Below are 26114 nucleotides of genomic sequence, written 5' to 3' on the forward strand. Positions count from 1 at the left end.
CCTTCCATTCATGGATAGCTCGTCTGGTGCCCGCGTGAGAGGAGTAGTGACAGACAAACTAGCTTACACCAATGATACAGACCTAATTGCTGAGTTCCTCCGTAATCTCCAATCCCAGGCCGACGTCGTTCACACGACAACCCGCCTTTTTTGGGTGAATATCAATACCTCGTAAACGACAGCCATGCGCTTCTCACGTAAACTTGATTCCTCAGAAAATCCCAACTTCTCCCTGGAAGGAAATAATATAGAATGGGTCGAGTAATTTGCCTAAGCAAATTGATTTGCTTAGGAAAGTGATTAGCTTACTCAGTTTTGACAATAACCACTCCAAGACATCAAGGAAGCCTGGCACTTGAAAATTTCAGCTTTAAAATCCTGATGCTCCCCTATGGCCATTTACGCCTGTGAAGTTTGGACACGTAAAACGGATGATGAAGGTCACTTTGCTGCCTTTGAAACATGATTTATACGACGTATTGCTGGAATCACTTGCCATGATAGAATCTCCAACACCAAGCTTCTCCAGAGTCTCAAGGTCAAACATACCATCCTTGAAAGAACAAAACTACAACAACGTAGATGGCTAGGACTCACCAAGAGTATGGACAGCACTCACCTGCCGAGGTTGGCCACTGAATCCCGTGCACACGGTTCTTGCCCTAAAGATCGCCTCCCAAAGAAGCAGAAAAACTATTTTCATCGCTGAACATGCCATATCTTCTGTACCTGGCAGAAGACAAAAGCTCATATTGGAGTTACATTAAAAGACTGGTGAAAGAAGTAGCACCAAACAACCTTCGAGGACGTATGGGACCATAAAAGGTCTAAAACATTTTATTTAATTGGCTTGATTGAACATTCCATTCGAGCTTGCAAGAATTGTTGCCTTGCCTGAGAAGAACATAAATTCTATTTTCGAGGGACAATGGTCATAAGATACATTTTATGTATCTTATCAGTGAAATATCTTACCTTTCCCATCTTCGGGACAGATTTTGCAGCAATGTCCTGGTGGAAGTATAGGTTCTTTGCACGTAATTTTGGGACATTCGTTTTTAACATTCTTGCATACTGTCCGTCCTGTGATTCGCCGTTTTTTCTGCACCTACAAAGAGAATTAAATTCATCATTTTCAATTATAATCCTTTATTTATAGTTGTACGATAAAGATGTCACAAAAATTTTGAGGAACTGAATATACGAGTACAGACTTCACAACTTTTTCGAACTTAATATAAGATTGCTGGTAGGGTACGAATGATATGATTCAATCCCACTTTTTAGGGCTATAATGAGAAAAAGGTTGAGATTGCTAGGGCACGTTTTACAAATGAAGGGTGAGAGATTGCCAAATATTGTCTTTGTCGGCCAACCGTCTAGGCCAACACATTCTAGACCCCGAATGGGGTTGGAGGATGTCATCAGGAAGTATTTAAGGAAAATGGAACTTCCTGAGAGAGTGTAAAGAGGTGAATACATTGTGATGGAGGAGGAGCGAACGCAGCTGTGTTGGCCTCAGACGGCTTGGTGCTGCAATGTGTTAGTAGCAGTAGTAGTATTGCTGGTAGGCACTTCCTAAAAGTGGTAGGCCCGCTGTCCCTCAGGCTCAATCCCCCTCCCGAAGTCTTGAACCTTTACTATTTCCTCAAACATTTTTTATATTTTCCAAGTAATTCTTTGCTTTTAGGTGTCTTCCATCAAATGGAGTGCCTCGACTTTTATGCATGCACTCACTGAGAAAATTCCTGTGCAAGTACCAGGTAGTTGGCCATCTATTGTTCATTTGTATACAAAGTAAGGATGAGAAAATTTCAAACAATCTTGAAAATGATGTTACTTTGAGGCTACTCCTAGATACATCCTTGGGGATGACCTAGACTACATAGTTCCTTTCTCACAAGGCATGGGAGGAGGGGATACCGATTTTTTTTTTCTTCTTTGTCTAATTCAGAGACAACTTTCTCTTGTTCATATTCCAGACACAGTCACAATGAATAAAATCTAGGTGTGTTCCATTCCTAAGTTAACACCTCAATTTTAAGAATGGGCTAGGTTCGTAAAAAAAAAGAAGAGTTTTTGGCGTGTAGTTGTTTACAATCCATTCACAATTGTTTGCAATAAATAAAGTACAAGTCCAAACACGGTACTAGTCTGGTAATGAGTTTGCATAAATGTCCCACAGCTTAGCAAAAATGGCCAAGCATGAACCTCACCCAAAACCGGCCGAAATTTGCCAAGTCACATAATAGCCGTAAACACATCACATAGTCAGACATTAACATCTAAGCTAATAAGATTCAAAACGTAGGTAGGTAGACCCCGCATTATATATATATATATATATATATATATATATATATATATATATATATATATATATATATATATATATATATATATATATATATATATATATATATATATATATATATATATATATATATATATGCCTACATGATCTACAAGGATTACATAAATAGAGAATAGTCATAGGGTGCTACCACTAAAACTGTGCTTAAGCGTCACCTTGGGATTGCTAGAGGTATCCCTGAGGATTTTGACATTGCTGGACTAAATTCGTACCCTGGTGTGACTGAAGCCATTCGTTTCGGCTCTTCACAAACAATTAAGCTAGAGTTCTCGGATACATTCGCAAAAGGCAATGCCATCAAGAACGGCCTGAAAATAGGTTACGAAATATTCCGTGTGTACGATTTCATCAGTGTACCCCGTTGCTGCTTCAAATGCCGATCCCCAGATCACATCATGAAGGATTGCACCAGTCCTGTTGATAAATGTGCTCGTTGTGCCGGTAATCATACTGCCACTAAGGAAACGCCTTGCCAAAATAGCCCTAAATGTGCAAACTGCAACGGTGATCATACATCCTTTAGTTTGAAATGTCCAGTGCTCAAGTCTCGCGTTTCGAGTAGTGCCCGAAAATGATGCAGTCCCTTTCAGCTGTCTCGTACAACATAAATGGTACCAGAAGAAAAGAGCATATTATTGACGAACTTGCATGTAACTATGACATTGTCTGTTTGCAAGAACACTTATTATCGTCGGCTAATACAAACCTGCTAAAAAGAAGTGCTAATCACGTCGTTTTCGTATCGGCGGCACGAACTACTTTCGGCCGGCCGTCGGGTGGGCTTGCTTGTATACTGAACCGAAATAGTGTTGCTTGCTACTCGCCTGTGCTTTTTCACAGTGATCCTAACATTTTGGCCGTGCGGATTAACGATTTAGTGATCGTAAATGTTTACTTGCCTTGTGACAGAAAATCGGTTCAGTCTCTTAACAGATTCGCTAAGACTTGCAGTGTATTACAGAAACTTTTGGAATCCGTCTCAAATCAAGGTTATCGTTTTTTGATCGCTGGAGACTTTAACGCTGACCTGCTGTCATCGAATATTCGCTCGGATTTGATATTTGATTCGCTGCCGCAGTTTAAGCTGGTTGAAAAAACTTGTATATATTCTTATCTTCATCATTCCGGTAGTCAAAGTAATATTGATCATGTTGTTTGTTCTCCGGGCCTACCCGTTTCTACTGTAACTGTTCATGAAGATCATTGCGATTTAGATCACCTACCGATTTCGTTTGTTTTTCAAATACCGATTTGTACTAATCGTAATGCTTTACAAGCAGGACGAAGATGGGTTTTCCGTCGAAATTGGAATAAGATAAATTTATCGCTGTATATTTCTACGCTAGCTATGCTACTTGCTACAATTCAAGTTCCTTTCCACCTTCTACAGCTTAGTTGTAAGTCTTCAAATGATAAAAATACTCTAAATGATTATTATCTAAAATTAGTATCTTGCCTTAAAACAGCTGAATTGACCGCTGTACCACAGGAGCGAGTCAGGCGAAACACGCGTAAACCGGAGTGGTCGTGGGATCCTGAATTGAAATCGATTAAAAATAAAGCAAAGTTTTGGTTGCGGATTTGGGTTTCTTGTGGTCGTCCGTCTGAAGGGGTTATTCATCAAATAAAGCAAAAGACAAAATTAGAATATAAAAATTACCTGCGCTCGACTAAATAAAAAATATCGAATTTCCCGTTAAGTAAATCTGATTGGCAAAAGGTAATTAATTCTGAAAAACTTGATGATTCTTTTGCTACAAGCCCGATTAGTGCCGGTGCATGGCATAGTTATTACAGTAAAGTTTTTAGTTCAGTGAATTATCATGTCCATTCGGTTTTTTCGAAACTTCTCATTGCCGCACTTCCCGTATCGCTGAGCCAAACTCAGATTTTGCCTGTCGAGCTCTCTGTGGTTCAGCAGGCAGTAAAAAGGTTGAAATCAAATTCCCTCGATTGTGATGGCATTTCTGCCAACCATTTAAAAGTTGATTGCCCACTTCTTTTTCAACACCTGCAGTTGCTTTTCCAAATGTGCCTGTGTGCGTCTGCGGTACCGGATAGCTTCCTATGTGGGTCTGTAACATCAATTCTTAAAAGAGGGAAACCTCCTAGCGATTGCTCGTCGTATCGGCCAATAACTGTGTCATGCAATCTCAGTAAAGTTTTTGAATATGTTCTTCTTCCGTCCATATCGAGTGCACATTTTGGCGAAAATCAGCTTGGTTTTTCGTCTGGGGTAGGGTGCCAGCAAGCCCATCGAGTTCTAATTGGTCTTCTTATCGATGCGACTAAAAAGGGATATGAACTCCATCTTTGCGCCTTGGACCTTTCCAAGGCTTTTGACAGCGTCGTCCACTCACAAGCTCTGTTTTCCCTTTTTAGTCATGGCATTAATCTTTCTCTGGTTTCTCTCCTTCGTTATTGGTATGCAAATTCTTTTCTACGAATAAAAGCTGAAGGGGTTATTTCCGATTCTAAAATTCCGGTTCGGCGTGGTGTCAGACAAGGTGCTGTCCTTTCCCCTTCTATTTTTAAACTTTGCATTTCTTCTGTTTTATCTTCTATCCCAACCACTTGTATTTTTCAGGCGATTAATCTTTCTTACATAGCGTATGCTGATGATATACTTCTAATTAGTAGGACTAGAAAATGTCTTTATGTTTCTGTATCTACAGTTGCAACAAACCTTAGTAAGATTGGTCTATCACTGAATTTCTCTAATTGTGAATATCTTTCGTTTAACAGTAATTGTAACTCGCCTTTAGATTGCGCTTCTTTTTCTGTCCCATGTGTCTCTTCTTTTCGGTGGTTGGGTATAAACATTGCTAAAAATCTTAAATCTCTCCGAGAACAAGCCGTGGCGAATTGTAAGAAAAAGATCCAAGTATCTTACTCAAAAATTGTTGCCAATCGGGGGAAATACAGTAGGAAGACCCTTGCTAAATTGTATTCTGTTTTTACTGATCATTCAATTTTGTTCCTTTCTGGTGTTTATCCCATTCTTGGGCGAAAAAATACCCGGTCATTACGTTCTTATTATTTTCGGTTCTCGCGTTTTCTACTGTATTTGCCTCCGTGGTACCGGAACCGTAACCTTGTCTCAGTTTTTGGGCTTCCTGATATAACTGAAAAGCTAGTTGAGCTTGCTGACAAACTCCCCCAGACAGTGAAGGCTCTCCCAGCTCATCATGGGTTTGTACGCCTCCTTCATTGATTTAGTGTCTTTACTGTGTATTTAGTCGATTTGTATGTATTTTTTCTTTTCTTTTATTTATACTCCGCTTTTGTTACCTTAGCGGGTTAAAAATAAATTATTATTATTATTATTACTTTAAGTAGACTGAGCCCAACCCCTGCCAGTTTTGTGTCACATCACGTGTCACGTGGAAGGTTTAGTATTGAAGGGAGCCAAGTATTTTTTTTTTAATTTTCAGGGTATTAATACCCCAGCCAAGGCCGCAACCAGAGGAGGGGGTAGGGGTTTAAACACCCCTGAGATATTTTTCCGACTTGTAAAAACGTAGCAAAATGAATATAAACAAACTTTTTATGCGTTTTTTAAAGTTTTTTTGTACCCCTCCCTGGTAAAAAATCCTTTTGCGCCCCCCCCCCTCGAAAAACAATCCTGGATGCAACCCTGACCCCAGCACACCTTTAACCCAGAGGCATACGCAAAAATTAAGCCTAGGGAGGCGAGGGAGCTAATACCTGAAATTGTGATCTGGTAAAGCGAGTACTTAATTTTGTGTAGTTTTCACTTACGTTTTTACGTTTTACGTTTATCCGAATTTGTTGAAAATAAACAGTAATAGAAGTCACAAACACATTACAAAAACGCATTTTAAAGTAAATAGTTTGCAATTTTTTGCATTTATTTTTTTTTTCAAAAAGTAAAAAAGTGAACTATCACAATTCAAAGATACTGTTTTTCCATGTTTTTTAAATTTCCTCAGAATCCTCTGGAAGGAGGGGGAATCTTTTTCTCCCTAGCCCTTCGATCCCAGTAATCCATTTAAAACTTGATAATTATTTCAAGGGGGAGGAGAGGTCACAGTTTTACAAGATAGTTATCACTTCTTTTGCAAAATGGTTTTAAAAAATCACCTAATTTCCAGAAACTGCATTTCGGAAGTAAATTTCTAGACTCGGTTCATTTTAATACTAGACCCTTCATATTTTACTAAAAAACCCTCGAACTTGCCTTTCTTTGAGACTTATTTGACGGCAAATTGTGACATATATTATTATTTTTATATCATATTTTATATTATATATATTATATCATTACTATATATTATCTTTTGATATTTTGTATTATTTCTTTTCAAACAGGCAAAACAATAAAAGTCATATAAATTACCAGAAGTTAGTAGAAGTGTGGTAAAATCATAAGACTTAAGGGTCTATATCCTCCCAAATTTTTTAATGTCTGAATTTTATGTTAGCACAGAAATGTTGAATTTTATGTTAGCACAGAAATTGTTAGCACACTGTGCTCTTAGCACAGAAATTCAATTAATTTGCAAGAGGTTGTTACATTTCAGAGGCAACACTAGAGAGTTGCTTTAGTAAGGGTCCATACTCCTTCAATTTAGTTTTTTGACAAAAAAGTACATAGGAAAGAAACTTGGGGAAAGAACTTGGAAAGGGGAAAGGGGGCAGTAATATACTCTTCTTTGTTGTAATTTCTGTCGTTTTAGGTTTGACTTGATTATTCATTTTGCTTTCATCTATTCATCCATAACATAATTTGTCATTCTTATATTTGATTATTCATTTTAATTTTTCTTCGTTTCAGACTTCATTTACTCGTTCATAATAATTTCTATTCGTTTGAAATTTGAATTACTTTATGACTTTATTTCTGCTTCTGTTGCGCTTTAATATGGATCTATACTTTTTTGAAAAACTTCCTTTTTTGGTAAATTTAGAGTTTTTAAATTAATAATAACATCAGGGGCATTTTTAAAGCGTCTTACATTGCACATACCAACAGTTTTTTTTTTTTTTACTTTTTACTGACAGTTTTTATTCCCAACTCGTTTAAATACATATACGCTACATGTGTATTAAGTAGTATGCTTCTGACAAATTAATTAAAAGGTATTTTTCTAATTAGGAAACACAACGTGCATTCACACTAGCCTACTTTTTGTTAATATCTGCAACACAGAAAATATTATTTAAATTCTACTACTATTGCAATGTTGCTGAATTTGAAGCAGCCACTTCCCTAGAAAGACAGAATCATGGCAAAACGCCTTTCACAGGTTTCAAGTTTTACTTTTAAGAAATTTTTCATTTTTGACATACAATGCTACGTGTTTTCAGCCCCCAAACTCAAACATATCCTCAACAAAATATTCATATATGTACCCTATGTTAAAAAAAAAAACGCTTTTCAGAGATATGCCTATCAAGTTCCGTTTTCAAGAAAATTTCCATTTTTGATATAGGCAACAGTGTTACGTGTTTTTGGCCCCAAAGCTCCACTCCCCCCCCCCTCTCAAAAATGTTCATATACGTCCCCTATATTCAAAAAACGGCTTTTAGAGGTTTTAAGTTTCGCTTCGCAGGAAAATTTCGATATTTTACATAAATTTACTTTTTTGAATATAGGGGGACATACATGTCGAACTCGACGATTCGGGGGGATCTCGGAGCTCATATACACTCAAAAATGCTCCTGGGTGTTGGGATTATTAGTATATTTTGTATAACTGTCTTAATTTTATATATTTCAATCTATTTTTGAGATAACTATGCCAATTCTTATATACAGGAAACTGTTGCAAAAAAATCGTTAGAGTCCTCTGAGGGCTGGGAGGGGGCTCCTGCCTGGGTACCCCCTATTTGTAGTTCTTTTTCAGATCTTTTGCCTTGGCCTTTTTTGACAATAGTGAAACTGATAAAAAGTTTGCTGGTTTAGCATGTATATCACGAAGGACTTGGGGTATTAGCTTTCGATATTTTGTATTACCTTCCCTCGGCCAAGCTGCACGAGTTTCCCAACACAGTCGTATAAAAAATATGTAACATACATAATTTAATCTATCCTCGAATCCGTTCCACGCTAAAAATTTGTAATGCTAGTTTTATAAATAAAGGAAAAATTACATCCAAACTTACTAAATAGGAGGAGGGGACGAATCAGAGGTAGTCCCCTATGTTGCGTTATTACTTTTGGTCATTTTAGGTTTTAATCGCTGTTTGTTTGTTTGTTGTTTTTTTTTTCATACAAAAGGTATTATTATTTAATTTCTGAACACTAAAATTTGAGTCCAAAAAATAAAAATTAGATTTGAAAAACTTTTTTTTTATGTTTTTGTCTAGGCGCTATTCGATACAAATAATGAAGGCCGAAAAGTAAGGAAATATAGCAAGCTTTAAAACGAATGAAAGTGTAAGTTAATCTTTTAAATATTTTACTCTGAGTTACTGGACATTGAAGATTAAAAATGTTGGCTTAAGACGACTGTTTACTACATTTACCCAGTATACCTTTGACCAAGAAATGCAGACAGCCTTCGTGTTCGTTCGGGTTTATACGAGTACCTAAATCATCTACTGGGCCTTCCACAGAGCCCTTCAAAGGGTTGGTGTCACCCAGGAAAAAATTAATTACAGCGCCCCCCCTCCCGACTCAACTATCATATTGAAAAAATCTCATCAAAGTGGGTAATTCCTCAGCCGTGGCACCCCCAGCGGCGGCATCTGGCCTAGTTGCATCCCCGCCTTGAACGGCTCTGGCTTTCCATAGTATCAACGAAACAAGTTTGTTTTGGATAAATACCACGCCGATGATCCTATTCTATTTGTCTCTGAATTAGAAAACGGTCAATAGAGGAGCACCGACTCGTGTCCTTCGCAATGCCGTTGACTATCCTCCTTGAGGTTTGGATCATAATAAATATGTCTTGTTATGTGTTATTGTTTTATCTTTAGAATTTGTTTGAGCTTAATTTTTCTTTCAAAGCTCCGCTTTCTAATTGATTAATTCCACTCATTTCTAGTCAGTGGCGACATTTCACGAAAAGTCAGGAAGGAGGGAAATGTATTTTTTTTCTGGGGGGGAGGGTACATGTTCAAAATAGGGAGGATGCAAATTTTTCATTTATTTCAATGAAAATACCCTAAAAGGCATTTTTTCAATTAAAATACCCAACTTTTGTTAGCACATACCCCCCCCCCCCCAAATTATAGCGACTGTTTCTAGTGCGGTGGGATGCACCCTTTAAAAGACTACAAACTTGTAGTCTGATTTATATCAGACTACAGTATACCTTTGACCAAGAAATGCAGACAGCCTTCGTGTTCGTTCGGGTTTATACGAGTACCTAAATCATCTACTGGGCCTTCCACAGAGCCCTTCAAAGGGTTGGTGTCACCCAGGAAAAAATTAATTACAGCGCCCCCCCTCCCGACTCAACTATCATATTGAAAAAATCTCATCAAAGTGGGTAATTCCTCAGCCGTGGCACCCCCAGCGGCGGCATCTGGCCTAGTTGCATCCCCGCCTTGAACGGCTCTGGCTTTCCATAGTATCAACGAAACAAGTTTGTTTTGGATAAATACCACGCCGATGATCCTATTCTATTTGTCTCTGAATTAGAAAACGGTCAATAGAGGAGCACCGACTCGTGTCCTTCGCAATGCCGTTGACTATCCTCCTTGAGGTTTGGATCATAATAAATATGTCTTGTTATGTGTTATTGTTTTATCTTTAGAATTTGTTTGAGCTTAATTTTTCTTTCAAAGCTCCGCTTTCTAATTGATTAATTCCACTCATTTCTAGTCAGTGGCGACATTTCACGAAAAGTCAGGAAGGAGGGAAATGTATTTTTTTTCTGGGGGGGAGGGTACATGTTCAAAATAGGGAGGATGCAAATTTTTCATTTATTTCAATGAAAATACCCTAAAAGGCATTTTTTCAATTAAAATACCCAACTTTTGTTAGCACATACCCCCCCCCCCCCAAATTATAGCGACTGTTTCTAGTGCGGTGGGATGCACCCTTTAAAAGACTACAAACTTTAATATGCCAATTGATTTGCTATTTGTAAGATCTTCCTAGAGAATTATCCCCCGATGAACAATGTCGTTTGAACCCATTTCTTGCTTCTATTTTTAACAATTTTGAACGGCCAAATTTTTAACAATGTAAGTTGTAAATTAAACGAAAAGCTTGCCCATTGGACAAACACTGAAGCATTGAAGCCGATTGAAAAAAAAAATGCGAGAAAAACAGCACTTAAAATATTTTGTAACTACTTCTAACCTCGACACTTAGCATGCAACCGTGTTTTTTACGAATTAAGAATGTAAACACTTTGAAACCTGAATATGGCTACTTTTTATTCACATATCAAGCAGTAGAATGCAAATAGCTTTTCTGGGATTATATCTGCCAAATATCACATGAACCAATTCATCTCTTTTTTATTCATAACTATTTACATGTACATATCTCTGAAAAAAATACTTAAATTTAGTTATCTCTTTTGGCATTAATCAATCTAAGCTAATATAATTCAAGTCTTGGATCAGACATGGGGACAAAAAAGTAACTAAAGTAAGTATTAACTAGTAAGTTATTACTGAACAAGATTGCAAACAGGACTGTCAATCTGAACATTTCTCTCGACTCTGCCTTACTATATAAATTTTTAAGCCGTAACCAGGAGGGGGAGGGAGGGAGGGAGGAAGCTGAAGACCCCCCTAAAAAACCTCGTGCTCCACAAAATTGCACTATGTATTAAAGAAAACTTCCTAGGTGTAAAGTCTGTTTTGATATCGCTTTTTATGCGTTTGATCCATTATTTATATTTTAACGAACGAAATACTAGAAAACTGAAATCGAAAATGGAAATCGAAAATTTTATTGCCCTTTTTAAGATTCAAAAATTATTGGAGAACTTCCAGCCTCCTTCCATGCCCTTTTACGCTACCTGGCTCCCCTTAGCCCCCTCATATCGGATAAAAAAAATTCAGATGGTCATTTTTTTCAAGAGAGTCAAAAAGTTTATGAAATAAGCTACCAGGGATGACATGAGCCACAGAGCTCCTGAGACAAGGGTCTTAAATCCTAAAAACTGCCCTTTTCATGACAATTCAATCCTGGTGAATAATTACCCTAGACAATTACCCTTAGCATGTCCACGCCCAAAATTTAGTCAGCAAAGAGAAAGCAAGACATAAGACGAATTTCATATAGACATTCTGGCAAATTCCCCCAGTGCATAATTTCCCCTGCAAAATTCACTCTGTGAAAACTTTCCTTCCCATGAAAAATTATCCCCATGGAAATTCCCACCAGCAGAAAATTTGACCTCCTCTCCACCCGAAAAATATATGCACACTTCCTAATAATAAATACTATACGTAAATAATGGGAAAATTTGTAACTTAAAGACCTTTCCCCAAAGGCCGCGAGAGGTCATGATATCTCCAAAGACAAAGTTATTTGGCCTTTCAACTATGCTGAACAAAATGGCTATCTCAAAATTTTGATCGAATAATTTTGAGAAAAAAGGGGGCGTAGGACGGGGCCTAGTTGCCATCCAATTTTTTGATCACTTTAAAAGGGCACTAGAACTTTTAATTTCCGTTAGAATGAGCCCTCTCTCGATATTCGAGGACGACTGGGTCGATACGATAACCCCTGACAAAAAAAGAATAACAATAAAGACGCATCCATGATCTTTCTTCTGGCAAAAAGTACAGAAGTCTAAGGTTTTTAAAGATGGGAGCTTGAAACCTCTACAGTAGGGTTCTATGATATGCTGAATCTGATGGCGTGATTTTCATTAAAATTCTATGACTTTTAGATGTATCCCCCCCCCCCTTTTCGAAATTGAGGCAAGTTTTCTCAGGTTCATAGCCCTTAATCAGTATAACTAAACTTAATGAAACTTAAATATTTGAAATCAGCATAAAAATCCAATTCTTTTGATAGATCTACTGGTATCAAAATTCCGTTTTTTAGAGTTTTGGTTACTATTGAGCCGGGTCGCTCCCTGCTTATAGTTCGTTATCACAAACTGTTGGATAGTCCTAAACGCAGCGCAAATATTCAAAGGTTGAAGGCATCAATCTCTGCAGCAGTATTTCGATGCGAACAATTTCAAAATCGCAAAAAAAGTCAACTAATGGGAACTTAAAGGAAACTACGAACGAATTCGAAAAACTTAAGATTATTCACGTACCTTGGGGGGGGGGGGTACACATTTCATAATATGGCAAATTTTTAAAACCGTCACAAAGTAAAAGTAATAAATATTACAACTTTTTCATATCATAACGCTTTTTATTTAATATTGTTTGAGGGGCCTCAGCAGAAACTTGACGGTGGAAGGATTCCCCTTGATGCTCACTTTTCAGCAGATGTAATATTGCATTTTCTGCAGGGGCGGTTTTAGGGGGGACAGAGGGTGTACTTGCCCCCAGGTTCAGAAATTTTATGGGCGCAAAATTTCAAATAAATAATAAAAAAGTTATAATAATTTTGTAACTTTTGAAATTGTATTTTTATTAAAATAAAGTAGAGGCCGCAGTTAATAAATGAAAATAATTATTAGATTGTCAATTAATTAATAAAATTAAATTAAACAAATAATAATAATTAGAAATAAGTAAATGATTAAACAATTTAAATAATAAATTAAACAAATTAATTATTAATTAATTAATAAATTGAAAAATAATTTTGTTAATGAATGCAAAATTTTGTTAAATTTGGCCTGAAAATTCTGTGGTAGACAGGGAGGGGGCGCTAATCAAGATTTTGCCCCGGTCACAAGGGAGGCCGAAATTGCCGTTGATTTTCTGTCATTTAGCTTATTTTTTCTCATATCGTCTAAACAATTCTATTCGTTTTCTCAACGTTATCATTAAGCTTTGTTTGAAAAAGTGAAAAACAGACAAATGGGCATCTTTACAATAAAACACCAAGCCAGAAAAACCCTTTTAAATGCTTAATAGGGTCAGTTAAAATACACATTTATTTTAATATAAAACATTTATTTCCCTTTCCTCTAAATGCAGATAAACATTTAATTTTTCAGTTTATTCAAAGGAATATCACATTTCTGGCCTACAGCATGGACCGGTACATTTGGATCAGAGCAGAACAATGGCGTGATGCCGAATTGACAAAGGAGTTTTTCCCTGGATTTTCTATTAAGAACTTCCGGTACGTTTCATCTCAATCAATCCAAATAAACGCTTTGAAACAACTCAGCATGGAACTCCTTTGAGGGATCATAGGCTAACTGTATTTAAGTGTACCAAAAATGTTATTTTTGCTCCTGAGTGACTACTGAGGTGCTCTGAGGGGAGCATCAAATACACTGAAATACAGTATAAAGATTTCGGTACTTTTCTATCAAACAGTTCGTGGTAACGAACTGTAAGTAAGGGACCTGGCTCAATAGTAATCGAAACGGTACTGGTGCATTATGCAGGCCCACTGCTATAAACTGTATCAAGGAAACCAGTCATGAAACCCGTCAAACGGGCTATTTGCAATAGACCGCTATAGATAAATGATTGCAAAACCGTGGTTTCTAAATGAGTCACAATATTTAAACGATTGTTATTTGGAGTTTAGGGGGGAGGTACCTAGGTTAGGCTACGTATTTAATATAGGCTATGCTTTACCCTCCCCCCATCCCCTAATGTGCAAATATATAGCTCAAATTTATTTCTAATCTATTAAATATTCACCCTATTCTGTTTTATTTCCTTAGTATTAACCGAACTTGACTTCTTAGCGGTGCCCGCATAATGCACCAGTACCGCCGACTTTAAAAAACGGAATTTCGGCACCAATAGGTATATCAAAAGCATTGGCGCTTTATGCTGATTTCAAATATATAAATTTCATTAAGTTAAGTCTTACCTATCAAAAGTTACGAGCCTGAGAAAATGTTCCTGATTTTCGACTAAAGGGAGAAACAGCCCCTAAAAGTCAAGTGATCTTAATGAAAATCACACTATCGGATTCAGGGTATCAGAAAACCCTACTGTAGAGGTTTCGAGCTCCTATCTACAAAAATGTGGAATTTTGCCAGAAGAAAGATCACGGATGCGTGTTTAGTTGTTTTTTTGTTGTTGTTTTTTTCAGGAGTGATGGTACCGACCCAGTGGTCCTAAAATATCGTAAGAGGGCTCATTCAAACGGAAATTAAAAGTTCTAGTGCCTTTCTTAACTGACCAAAACAATTAACTTTGCGCTAAAGTTCGAATTTTGTTCCAACTCTTTAAAAATGACCCCTAAGTCACAAAGGTCGTTTAATTAGAATAAATAGCTCTTTTGAAAGTACTAAAAATACTTTAGCGTAAAGATTGAGGTACTGACGAGGAGGCAAACCCCCTCACATACGTAATAGCTTCTGTTCGATATAAATTTTAATGTTGCCCCTTAGCCTACTTTCAGTTGAAAAAAATTTGTTTTTTTATTTAATTTCTGAGTGTTTTTTTAAATAATACTGGAAAAAACGGAGCCGCCTTAATGGAAAATTTTCTTCCTCCGTGGAAAGATCCTCCCACTTAAACCCCCCCCCCCCTCCCATCAGAAAAAAAATCCTCCCCGAAAACGTCTGTAAACTTCCTAATAACCAATACTATAATGTAAAAAATGGACAAAGTTCATAACTTGCAGCCCTTCTCACGGGGAATGCTGGGGATTAAGTCGTCCTCAGAGAAATAGTTATTAGATTTTTCTACTATGCTGAACAAAATGGATATGTCACAATTTTGATTCGGTGACTTGGGGGAAAAATGAGCGTGGAAGGGGGCCTAGTTGTCTTCCAAATTTTTGGGTTACTTAAAAACTCCACTAGAACTTTTAATTTCCGTTCGAATGAGCCCTTTCGCGACATTCTAGGACCACTGGGTCAATACGATCACCCCTGAAAAAAAAACGAAAAACTCATCAGTGATCTTTCTTCTGGGAAAAATACAAGATTCCACATCCATATCCAGGATTTTTTTCGAGGGGAGTTTACAACAAAAGGCTTTAAAAAACACATCAAAGTTTGTTTAAAGGCATTTTGTTACGTTTTTACGAGTCAGAAAAACATTTTTTCGGAGGGTGCGGAGAAGGGGGGGGGGTCAAGACCTCTAAAGCTCCTGGATACGGCCTTGCCTTGGATTGTTTGCTTTGAGAGAATTTTCGTTTGTACAAAACCTATCCTCTCAAATATCCAAATATGTACGATTTGTGCTAAAATTTCTTGTATTTGCCACACAATACCATCGTGTTTAGCATTTTTTTCAAAATGGTGCCCCCTCCTCCTGGCAGAAAACAAAATTCTGTCGATTTATCTCACCCCTCTCCTCCCAGGCTGCTTTCCCTCCCGAGACAAATTGTCGAGAACATTTTTTACCCCGCTCTTGACAATCGATTGTTGTATAATTACATGTTTACCATTTAGTGTTAAACACAATGTAAAAAACGTAAATTGCTTAAAGAGCATCGATGGAGTTTGTAACCCCCTGTCAAAATCTAGGTGTTGGACAGTGTCAATAAAAGTCAGGCCTTGATCGTTTGCTTTGAGTGACGCTTAGTTTGTCCCTTTACACCTTTAAGGGTTAAATCTGGCAAGCCGACGCCATAAACACGGCTTAATGGATACAGAGGTAATAGATCGGAATTCAAATTCGGATGTTTGGAATGTCAACCGATACTCTGTTAAACTACCTTTATAATTGACTAATCATGTGGAATGTTCGGCACAGTGATAAGATATGTTGATACCTAGGCAAGGCCCGTATCCAGGATTTGTGTTTGGGGGATGGAGGTATTTTTGTTAAGGGAGTTAGGGGTGGGTAAAAAATTAACTTTACAAAATGCATCAACAAATTTGGTATTTGTATATTATATGGTACACACTCGAGAAGTGAAGTTAGGTTAATCCTAATGGAACATACAAAATATGATTGAAATACCATACTTTAGTAACAAAATTACGAAAACTACAACAAAGAAATTACACAGAACGAAATTATAGTTTTTTATTATTTTAAAAATTAGAGTTGTGAGAAAGAGTCAAACTTTAGCGTAAAGAGCGGGGCGTGGAGGGGGGGGGGACAGCCCCTTTCATTCGGAATAATTTCTGTTCGTTTAAAGTTTTAATGTCGCTCCTTACTTTCAGGTAAATTTTTTTTTATTTAATTCTTTTTAAAAACGAGATAGCCTACATGTGCAAAACAGTTAATCAGTTCCAGAAATTTTTTTATAACTTATAAATACATTTTTCATCGTTCAGCAATTCGTGCAGCACAAATAGTGGCGTCAATTTAAAAATACCTAGGGGGAGAATGCAGCATGTATTTTTCAAAATCCGAAGAGGGGAGGGGGGTAATTTGGCTATTTTTCAATTTTTCAATTAAGACCAAAAACGGAGTTTTCAATTAACACATAAAAAATATACTTTTCAAAATACAAAGGAGGTGGATATAAGGGGGGAATACAAGGGGGAACGATTCAAATGTCCCCCTGACCCTCGTTGACACCACTGACCACAGAAAAGAAACCTTTCCATATACACAACTTTCATTTACAGGAACCGCTAATATTTGTGGGGTAAAATCTTTGGCGGAATAGCTTCAAGCATAAATTTAAAGCTAAATTCATTGAATGCGTTTAAATTCACTAAATTTGTATTTATCGAATTAACTGTCGAAAGAAGGAAGTTGCTTTTATATTTTTGGAAATGTTCGCTGTTTCGGGTTAGCTATCATATTACGATTAAATTGCACTTCTTTTCTGAATGAAAATCCGAATAGGTATTCAGTATGACCAGCGGTGTCAATTGGAGGTCAGGAGGGAGAGCATCTTCTCCTTGAATTTTTTTACCCCTTCATTCTAGATTTTAAAAAATGCCTCTTTGTGGTATTTTCACAGAAAATACCTTTTTGTTTTGGTATTTTCATTGAAAAGACTTTGAAAAAAATGCCCCTTCCAATATATTTTGAAGGTACATTTTGACAACCCTCCACTGATTTTCATGTATCGACGCCATTGAGCCCTTTTCTTAACGTGAAGCGACAATCCTATTACAAAGAGAAAAAAAATGATGGGCGGGGGGTTCTAAAAAGAAAAGATCCTTCTTTTTATTTCACTGTAAAAAGATAAATCAATAAAAGTACAACTTACAGCCATGCATTCACATCTGATGCAATACATTACTCCGAATGGAGGGCCCAGGTCAGGATGCCAAGTTTGTTCCAGCTCGTAAGATCGTTTGCCAAACTGACATTCTGCAAAAAAAGAGAATGGATAACTAGGATCATTTATCCAAGAAAATACGGCCAATATCCGTCCGATGAAACTCGTAATTTCCTTTCAGTCCGGATAGAAAAACTTTTCTAGTTTGCTGACCTTGGTTTTCTACAAAAAAAAGAAAGAAGAGGACGTAAAAAAGAAATTCAAACTTTCGTGCAGAAACAACATGGATGGCAAGCCAATAGATTCTGCAGTGACAACGAAATTGTCTATATGACCAGGGGCGCCAACTGGGAGCAGGAATTGGGGAGGGATTAACCCCTCCTAGATTTCGGAAAATACTATTTTTGGTATTTTTCTTCTAAAAATCAGTTAAAAGGCAAATATCATCCCCGCTAGATTTTGAAAAATATATTTTTTATGTCTTCATACAAAACCCTCCAAAAATCCTCGCCCCCTCCCCTAATAAGGATTGGCACTCCTGTATTCTGAATGCCATTTTGTAGTTATAGATGTGAAAAAATTTCAACAATTTTAAAAGCAAAAATAGACTTTCCAATAAAAACAAATATACTTAATAATCACTCGCCTCTGTGTCACACAAGGGCTTACCTTAATTTTATTTATTAAAAAAAATGTACAAAATCAGTAAATGGCAATCAATTATGGCCGCTATCCATTATGAGAATCAAGTATGGCACATAATTTATCAAATTTATTATAATTAATGACAAATTAACCATATTAATCACTTCATCATAATTAAATACATAACAAATTAACCAATTGTATGTTATAGATCAGAAGTGAGTATAAATGAATCATTCTCTGGTGCGACAAATCTCAACCAGGGCATCTCTTGGGTATATAGGGACTAAACAGTGGGGCATAGGAACTAAATTTAGGGAGTATGTGGCTATATCGTTAGGCAGAAGCACATCCAGGATTTTGTTCGGGGGGGGGGGGGTACTAATTTTTTTTTTAGGGGGGAGTTACATAAAAAACCTCAAAAAACGCATAAAAAATTTGTTTGTGTCCATTTTTGCTACGTTTTTACGAGTCAAACAAACATTTCGGGGGGGGTTCAAAACGGGTAACCCCCCCCCCCCCCTGGATACGGCCTTGTCCTTAGGTGTAGATATTAACATTATTTGTGATTATTCCGAAAAATTTATTCTCTTTTTCATGACCAGTATTTTTTGGGATAGAAGACAACAAGGCCGTATCCAGGGGGGGGGGTTACCCGGTTTGAACCCCCCCCCCCCCCTAAATTTTTGACTGACTCGAAAATAAGTCGAAAATTAGTAAAACCTAGGTAAAAATCAGTAAAATTAGTCGAAAACTGAGTCAAAAATTAGTAACCCCCCCCCCCAAAAAAAGTAAAAAATTAGTAAAACCCCCCTTGAACAAAAATCCTGGATACGGCCCTGGAAGACAATATAAGAAAATTCACACGAAATTTAAGCTCAAATTTATTTAAATATTGTTTTTCTAACCTTATCGTTTTTCTAAAACACGAGAAGAGAGCCCAAGAGATTCCCTCCGTAGTCTGAGTACTTCAAGGATTTTTTTTCAGTTTTTTCATATTAGAATTCTATAATTCGCCATTTTTCCTATTTTGAAAGATTTTAGCACAGGAAGATCAGAGAAGGGCCTTCAGAACCGTGCGCTTTCTTCTCAAGCCTCAAAATATTTACGATTTTCTTATATTTCCCATAACAATCTCCATTTTTTCGAAATTACCCCCCCCCCCCCACAAAATAGTGGTGCCAGTTGGGGGGAGGGCAAGAGACATGTGCATCCTTAGATTGTTTTGTTCCCCTCCCCCAGATTTCGAAAAATACCATTTTTCAGTTCATTTACATCAAATAATACCTTTTTTGACAAATCCCCCCCCCTAAATTTTCATGAATTGAAGCCACTGGTCTCCCCCAGCCACTGCCGGATCAAGCCCCCCCCCCCTGAGATTTTTTCTGGTGCCCTTATATCCAGTTTTTTTTGTTGTTTTTTTTTTTTTTTTTACTATAAATTTGTCAATTTGGTCAATTATTGGCGTCTTTGTCACATTGGGTCCCCCCAAGGTTTTGCTCATTGGCACCCTTGTCATATTGGGCCCCCCTTAAGATTTTGGTCTAGATATGCCCCTGTCCCCAGCCTTTAACAAAATCTACGCACCTGCACAACATCATCTGCGGGAATAAAAATTTAATTCTTACTTTTGTAAAAATTGGCTAATATATATTCAACTTACAAAATTTAACACCGGCCAAAGCAATATTTTGATATCTTAATTAGAGAAGAATATACTTAAAACCTTCCGAATTTATATCAGTTTACACACATCGAATCAACACATGTTAAAACACCTATAATTCAAGGCCGTATCCAGGGGGGGGGGTTACCCGGCTTGACCCCCCCTCCCAAATGTTTGTTTGACTCGTAAAAACGTAACAAAAATGGACATAAACAAATTTTGTATGCGTTTTTTAGGTTTTTTTTGTAACCCCCCCCCCCCGAACAAAAATCCTGGATGCGCTTCTGCTATAATTACATTAAATTTCAAACCTATAATCAAGTCTTGTCTTAATTTTTTATTTTTTTTCTTCTTGTGGCAAACCAAATACGATAAAGCTAACATCAGCAGATTAATTATCTAAACAACCCAGTTGTACATCAACGGGATTTGACGCGTAATGGCGATTAAAGAAGCGTTCAGATGGCTAATGAAGTTTACCAAAAGGTCGGCTCGACCAGCTGATTTTCTTCCAAATTAACACGTAATATTTATACCAACAAATCATTCTATACTGTTGACAATCCAATTAAATTGTGATGTGCTTTTTAAAATATTCAGCAAAAACACTCACCTTCAACAAAATTTATTATAAATATTTCAAGTATTTGTGATGTTGTTCATATGCAATACCCCCCCCCCCAATTAAGGCCCTACGCGAATTTTCCTCAAGTCATGAGCTATCTAGATAGTGTTTCCCACCAGAAAATGGTATTATGCTAATTTTCTGAATGAATTATATTGCCGTTTTCGACAAAAAATTTACAAATAAACAAATAAATATAAGTATTCGAGCATACAATTATTTTTCGTTTTACAAAATAAGATACAGGAGGTATAGACAGAAGAGGAATTTCCCTCATATCCCATCATTCATGTCTAAACCTAAGATCAATTTAACGTAAGATCCTTAAATCTCCCCTTCCTCGAAGAAATTTTTAGAGGAACATGCAAAAATACTTAAGTGGGAATAAAATTTTTTTTATTATATTTATATTAATAATATATATATATATAATATTGATATTATAATACTTTTTAATATTTATATTATAACATTTACATTATATTATATTTATATAAAATATTTATAACATTTTAATAAAAATATTTTAAGCACTAGATTCGCTCCCAAGACAAATTTACTGGTTTCCTTCTAAATCTTTGGATGTCTGTTGCCAGGGTCAAGTCCTTCCAAAAAATCCTACATGTATCCTTGGGTTTAGGCCGTATCCAGGGGGGAGGTAGAGGGTTTGAGCCCCCCCCCCCCGAAATGTTTGTCCGGCTCGGAAAAACGTAACAAAAATGCATATAAACAAATATTTTATTTACAAGCTTTTTTGTAACCCCCTCCCCGAAAAAAGCACCCCCCAAACAAAAATCCTGGATACGGCCTTGTCCTAGGTTATAGCGTTGAAAAAAGTGAACAGACATTGATCTCATTATCAGGTGATCAGACTTTACCATGCTCTTGAAAAGAGTAAGAGAAGGGATACAATAATTATAAGCACGCAGGCAGACATTTATTCGGGGGAGGGGGGGTGCAGTTTTGCGGAAGGAAAAAATTGATGAAGTTTTTCTTTAATGGCCAAAAATTATGTAAATGTAAATGATTATTGGAAAAATCGCAACCATCTCAGGTTTTAGAGGGAGAACAGATTTAACTTTTGAATTTAGAATGCTAAGCTTCAAATTTAGAATTTAAAAATGACAGAATTTTCAGCTGCATTCAAAATCAAATTGTAGGCATTTTATAGCATCTTAAAATGAAATTAAAACCACCTTCAGATAAAATGTAGGATGCTCCTTGTAAAGCCAAGGCCATTGAAATAGAGTAATCCTAACTATCTATAGAATCAAAAAAAAAAAAAAAAAAAAAAAAAAAAAAAAAAAAAAAAAAAAAAAAAAAAAAAAAAAGGACCAATGTAAGATATTACAGACAATAGGAACATATAGCCACTTTTGATTCGGCAGATTAATATCTAACAAGGCCTTCCATAAGTGGAAACTATTGATGTCCGTTGTATCTTCAGCATAGTTATCCAAGTCAATTTTTCCCGTTCTATATATGACCTTCTCAGCAGGTGATATAGTACGGTATGGTTTATTTAACATCCCAAAAAAGTTGGTATCAAAAGAGACCCCTACGAATCCCCGCCTCAGTTTTTGTCAGCAGGGCTATTGTAATAGTATGACACACGACTTTAGTCTCGACAGATCTCCCGCAGTATGTGGCGCCCGAAAACGCAAACAATAGAGCCAGGTTCGGGGCTTTTGTCAATTGATTCAATAGGCTCAATTGAATTCCTGAGCCCAGCAGCTCCTCTCACAGCTCTGTGTCCTCTTTACACATTGAACGAAATTTACCAAATGAAAAATTGCATTTAATCTAGTCGTAAGTAACCAACGCCGATCAATTTCGTCGAACGAACGTGAAATGAACCTGAAATTATTTGAAGCACAGTGTGCGAAAGAGAAAGCAAGAAATTGACTGGCATGGATCGCAGTGTTACCAGATGTCTGGTTTAAAGTTGCACCGCCATAAAAGTGAAAATGCGCCGAATGAACGATTTTCCACAAACCAAAATGGCACAAATGCCCCCCTTCTGGCCACTCTGATGGATCGGCCGGGTAACGGTTCGTTCACACTAGTTACGGAGCAACTAACAATTATTATGCCGCAAAATACAAGAACCCAAGTGCTTCACTGTCTGAAACACAATGAAGAAGACGGAGAAAATATGGATGGCTTTAATTATGCGAAACACTTCAAGAACGAATCTTATCAGGGGTACATTTTGCACTCATTAAATACTCCAAGTGAATATATTGATATTGAACGACATTATAAATGTGATTTACCGTACTCCTTCACAATCAGGGGAATTATATTACTTAGCTAACTATATATGTAGTTATATAATTATAACTTAAGCCTTTACGTTACGTTGTGTAATCTTATGGAGTAAGTTTTGTCCTTACGGAGAAAAAATTTCCAAAACAAAGAGACAAAAATTTTCACGTAAATGACGCCACATTCATATGTCTTTTAAGAGCAAAAAAAAGATACATGATAGCATTGCAACTACGTCATGCATCGTGTAAAAGGTGTCCTATTTAGATAATATTTTTCATTAGCATAAAAAGTGCAATTTTCAATAAAAAATTCAATAACAATAACAAAATGTGTAATCTTACGGAGTAAACCTAGGAAGTGCCAAGTAGACCCGAGCTCTGCTTATAATTTTCCATTATGTAATTTCATTTTATGTTAGGAGACGGTCATTATGGCAACAACAAAATAGAATTTGTAGATGAACAATTATTAAATTTTGAAAATAAAATATCAAACTTTTTTCCAAAAAAGCCTTTCATGCTTGATAAGAGCTTGGATCTCCATCTCCGTTCAAATTTTTTTTATTTTTGAATACTTTATTTATGGTCATTGTGGTGACTTTAGATCCGTGATTCCCAACGTGGGGATGGGCCATGGCAATATTGGGTGGATCGTGGGCAAGGCCGTATCCAGGGGGGTTAGTGTGTTCGACTCCCCCCCCCTGGAATGTTTGTCCGACTCGCAAAAACGTAACAAAAATGAATATAAACGAATTTTTGATCTGTTTTTTAAAGTTTTTTTATAAGCCTCCCCCCCCAAAAAAAAACCCTTTTGTAAACCCCTCCACATCCCACAAAAAGTCCTGGATACGACCCTGGTCATGGGCAGGAGGTGCATCCTTCGTCAGACTGTAATTTAGACCCTTAATTTTGAAAAAAATTAATGCGCCTTTAAAGAGCAAAAAAGATAGACGATAGTATTACAACGACGTCTTACATTGTATAAAAAGGTATTTTATTTATATAATATTTTTCATTAGTATAAAATATAAAATTTTGAATGACAAAATTTAAATATCACGAGGGGGGCATCAGTATTTTAGAAATGCCTAGGTGGGGCGTGGCACAAAATCAGTTGGGAACCACTGCTTTGAGACGATAGAGTTGATGGTTTAGTGATTTTTTACGCTACACTATTGCGCAGCTACTTATACTAGTGGGCAGCAGGGGCGTAATTTACTATGGGACAGGGGGCAACTGCCCCCTCGAGACCTCATTTTGCCCCCCTCCAAAGACCTCAGTTTGCCCCCCCCCCCACCAGCTGAACTTTAGTTTCTGTAAAAAACTTGTCAAAACTGAGATAAGCCTGCATAATTCAAGCATCCAGAGAAACAGGTCAGTTTTCTTTAGTATACCTTTGCCCCTTACGGTACTATATAGCTCATTTTTTCCTTTTTCACTGTCATTTTCACTTGATTTGGGAAAATTGGCTCCAATTTTGACCCCCCCCAGGATTTTGATGAAATTACACCACTGGTAGGCTGGCAGCTACTGTGCAGCTAGATTATACTTGACAAAACTTGGCCCCTTAACATAGAAAATAACGCATGTAGTGTGAAAACTGCTTAACTCACCCAGAACAAGTTTATGTTTATTTTGAGTTTATGCATATATTATGCACCTGATTATCAAACAGTTCGTGGTAACGAACTGTAAGTAAGGAGCGACCCGGCTCAATGATAACCGAAACTCTAAAAAATGGGATTTTGATACCAATAGATACATCAAAAGAATCAGATTTTAATTCTGATTTCAAATATATAAGCTTCATTAAGTTTAATCTTACCCATCAAAAGTTACGTGCCTGAGAAAATTTGGTTGATTTTCGAAAAAAGGGGGAAAGACCCCCTAAAAGTTATAGAACATTAATGAAAATCACACCATCATATTCAGCGTATCAGAGAACCCTACTGTAGAGGTTTCAAGCTCCTATCAAAAAAATGTTGAATTTTCAATTTTTTGCCAGAAGAATGATCACAGATGCGTGTTAATTTGTTTGTTTGTCTTTTGTTGTTTTTTTTTTCCCAGGGGTGATCGTATCGACTCAGTGATCCTAGAAAATCATGGGAGGGCTCATTGGAACATAAATTAAACTCTCAAGTGCCCTTTTTAATTGACCAAAAAAATGGAGGGCAACTAGGCCCCCTCCCACGCTCATTTTTTTCCCAAAGTCACCCGATCAAAATTTTGAGATAGCCATTTTGTTCAGCATGGTCGAAAATATGATAAAAATGTCTTTTAGGATGACTTGATCCCCCAAAGTCCCCAGGGGGAGGGCTGAAAGTTATGAACTTTACTCAATGTTAACATATAGTATTGGTTATTGGGAAGTATACAGACTTTTTCAGAGGAGATTTTTTCTGGTAGGTGGGGGAAGGAGAGGGTCGGGGGCTAGATGGCAGGATCTGACCATGACGGCAGTTGTCATGGGGGAAGGGACAGGGCGAGGAAGGGGGCGCCGGATTTCCCAGCATTATTAAAGAAAAAGATCAGGAATTAAATAAAAAAAAACAAGTTTTTCAACTGATCAACTGATTGTGATTAAGAGGTCATTTTTAAAGAACTTGAAAAAAAAATTCGAACTATAGTTTAAAGAGCAGGGTATGGACTAGGGGGCGAACCCCCTAATATACGTGTTAAAAATTTATGAATATAGAAGTTCGTTACGTAAGTTAATTCTAAGTTAAGTATATTTATTACTAATAAAAACGTTCGTAAATAAAATTAAACAAGTTTCGAGAAAGCCATTTAACCAAATATAATATGAAAATTTGGTTTTAATTATTCATGTACGGTGAGCCAAAATCAAAACCTGCATTAATTCAAAAACGTTCAAAAATCAAATAAAAGAAAAACATGTTTTTTTAACTGAAAGTAAGGAACGTCGTTAAAACTTAAAACGAACAGAAATTATTCCGTATATGAAGGGGGCTGTCCCCTCCTCAACGCCTCGCTCCTTACGCTAAAGTTTGACTTTCTCACAACTCTATTTTTTTAAACAATAAAAAAAACTTTAGCGTAAAGAGCGAGGCGTTGAGGAGGGGACAGCCCCCTTCATATACGGAATAATTTCTGTTCGTTTTAAGTTTTAACGTCGTTCCTTACTTTCAGTAAAAAAAACTTGTTTTTTTTATTTAATTCCAGAATAAGACCAATGAAACTCCATACTACAGCCATTCTCCAAAAGTGGCCTGGTTTTAATTCTTTTTTTAACTTTCTCGTAAAAAAGAATTCCGACTGGATGACTAATACTTTAGTTGTACTAGTAAAAGAAAATCCGAGCGGCGGTTCTCCGCACCGCCCTGCAAAGGAAGAGGACCATA

The 26114-nt window shown here is 36.8% G+C and overlaps 1 protein-coding gene across 1 annotated transcript in view; it reads right to left on the reverse strand.

Annotated features, from left to right (window-relative positions):
• LOC148950907 (dorsal-ventral patterning protein Sog-like) overlaps positions 1-26114 on the reverse strand; it is a 106822-nt gene that overhangs the window by 38171 nt on the left and 42537 nt on the right. The window contains exons 3-4 of the mRNA XM_089090945.1: positions 17535-17638; positions 976-1108 (exon numbers count right to left, since the gene is read on the reverse strand). Of these exons, the coding sequence (XP_088947071.1) occupies positions 976-1108; positions 17535-17638 (237 nt within the window). The remainder of the gene's footprint in view (positions 1-975; positions 1109-17534; positions 17639-26114) is intronic.

Source organism: Artemia sp. Qi Xiang Cuo, chromosome 6, assembly GCF_049724085.1.
Source record: "Artemia sp. Qi Xiang Cuo chromosome 6, ASM4972408v1, whole genome shotgun sequence".
In the NCBI taxonomy this organism is placed as follows: Eukaryota; Metazoa; Arthropoda; class Branchiopoda; order Anostraca; family Artemiidae; genus Artemia; species Artemia sp. Qi Xiang Cuo.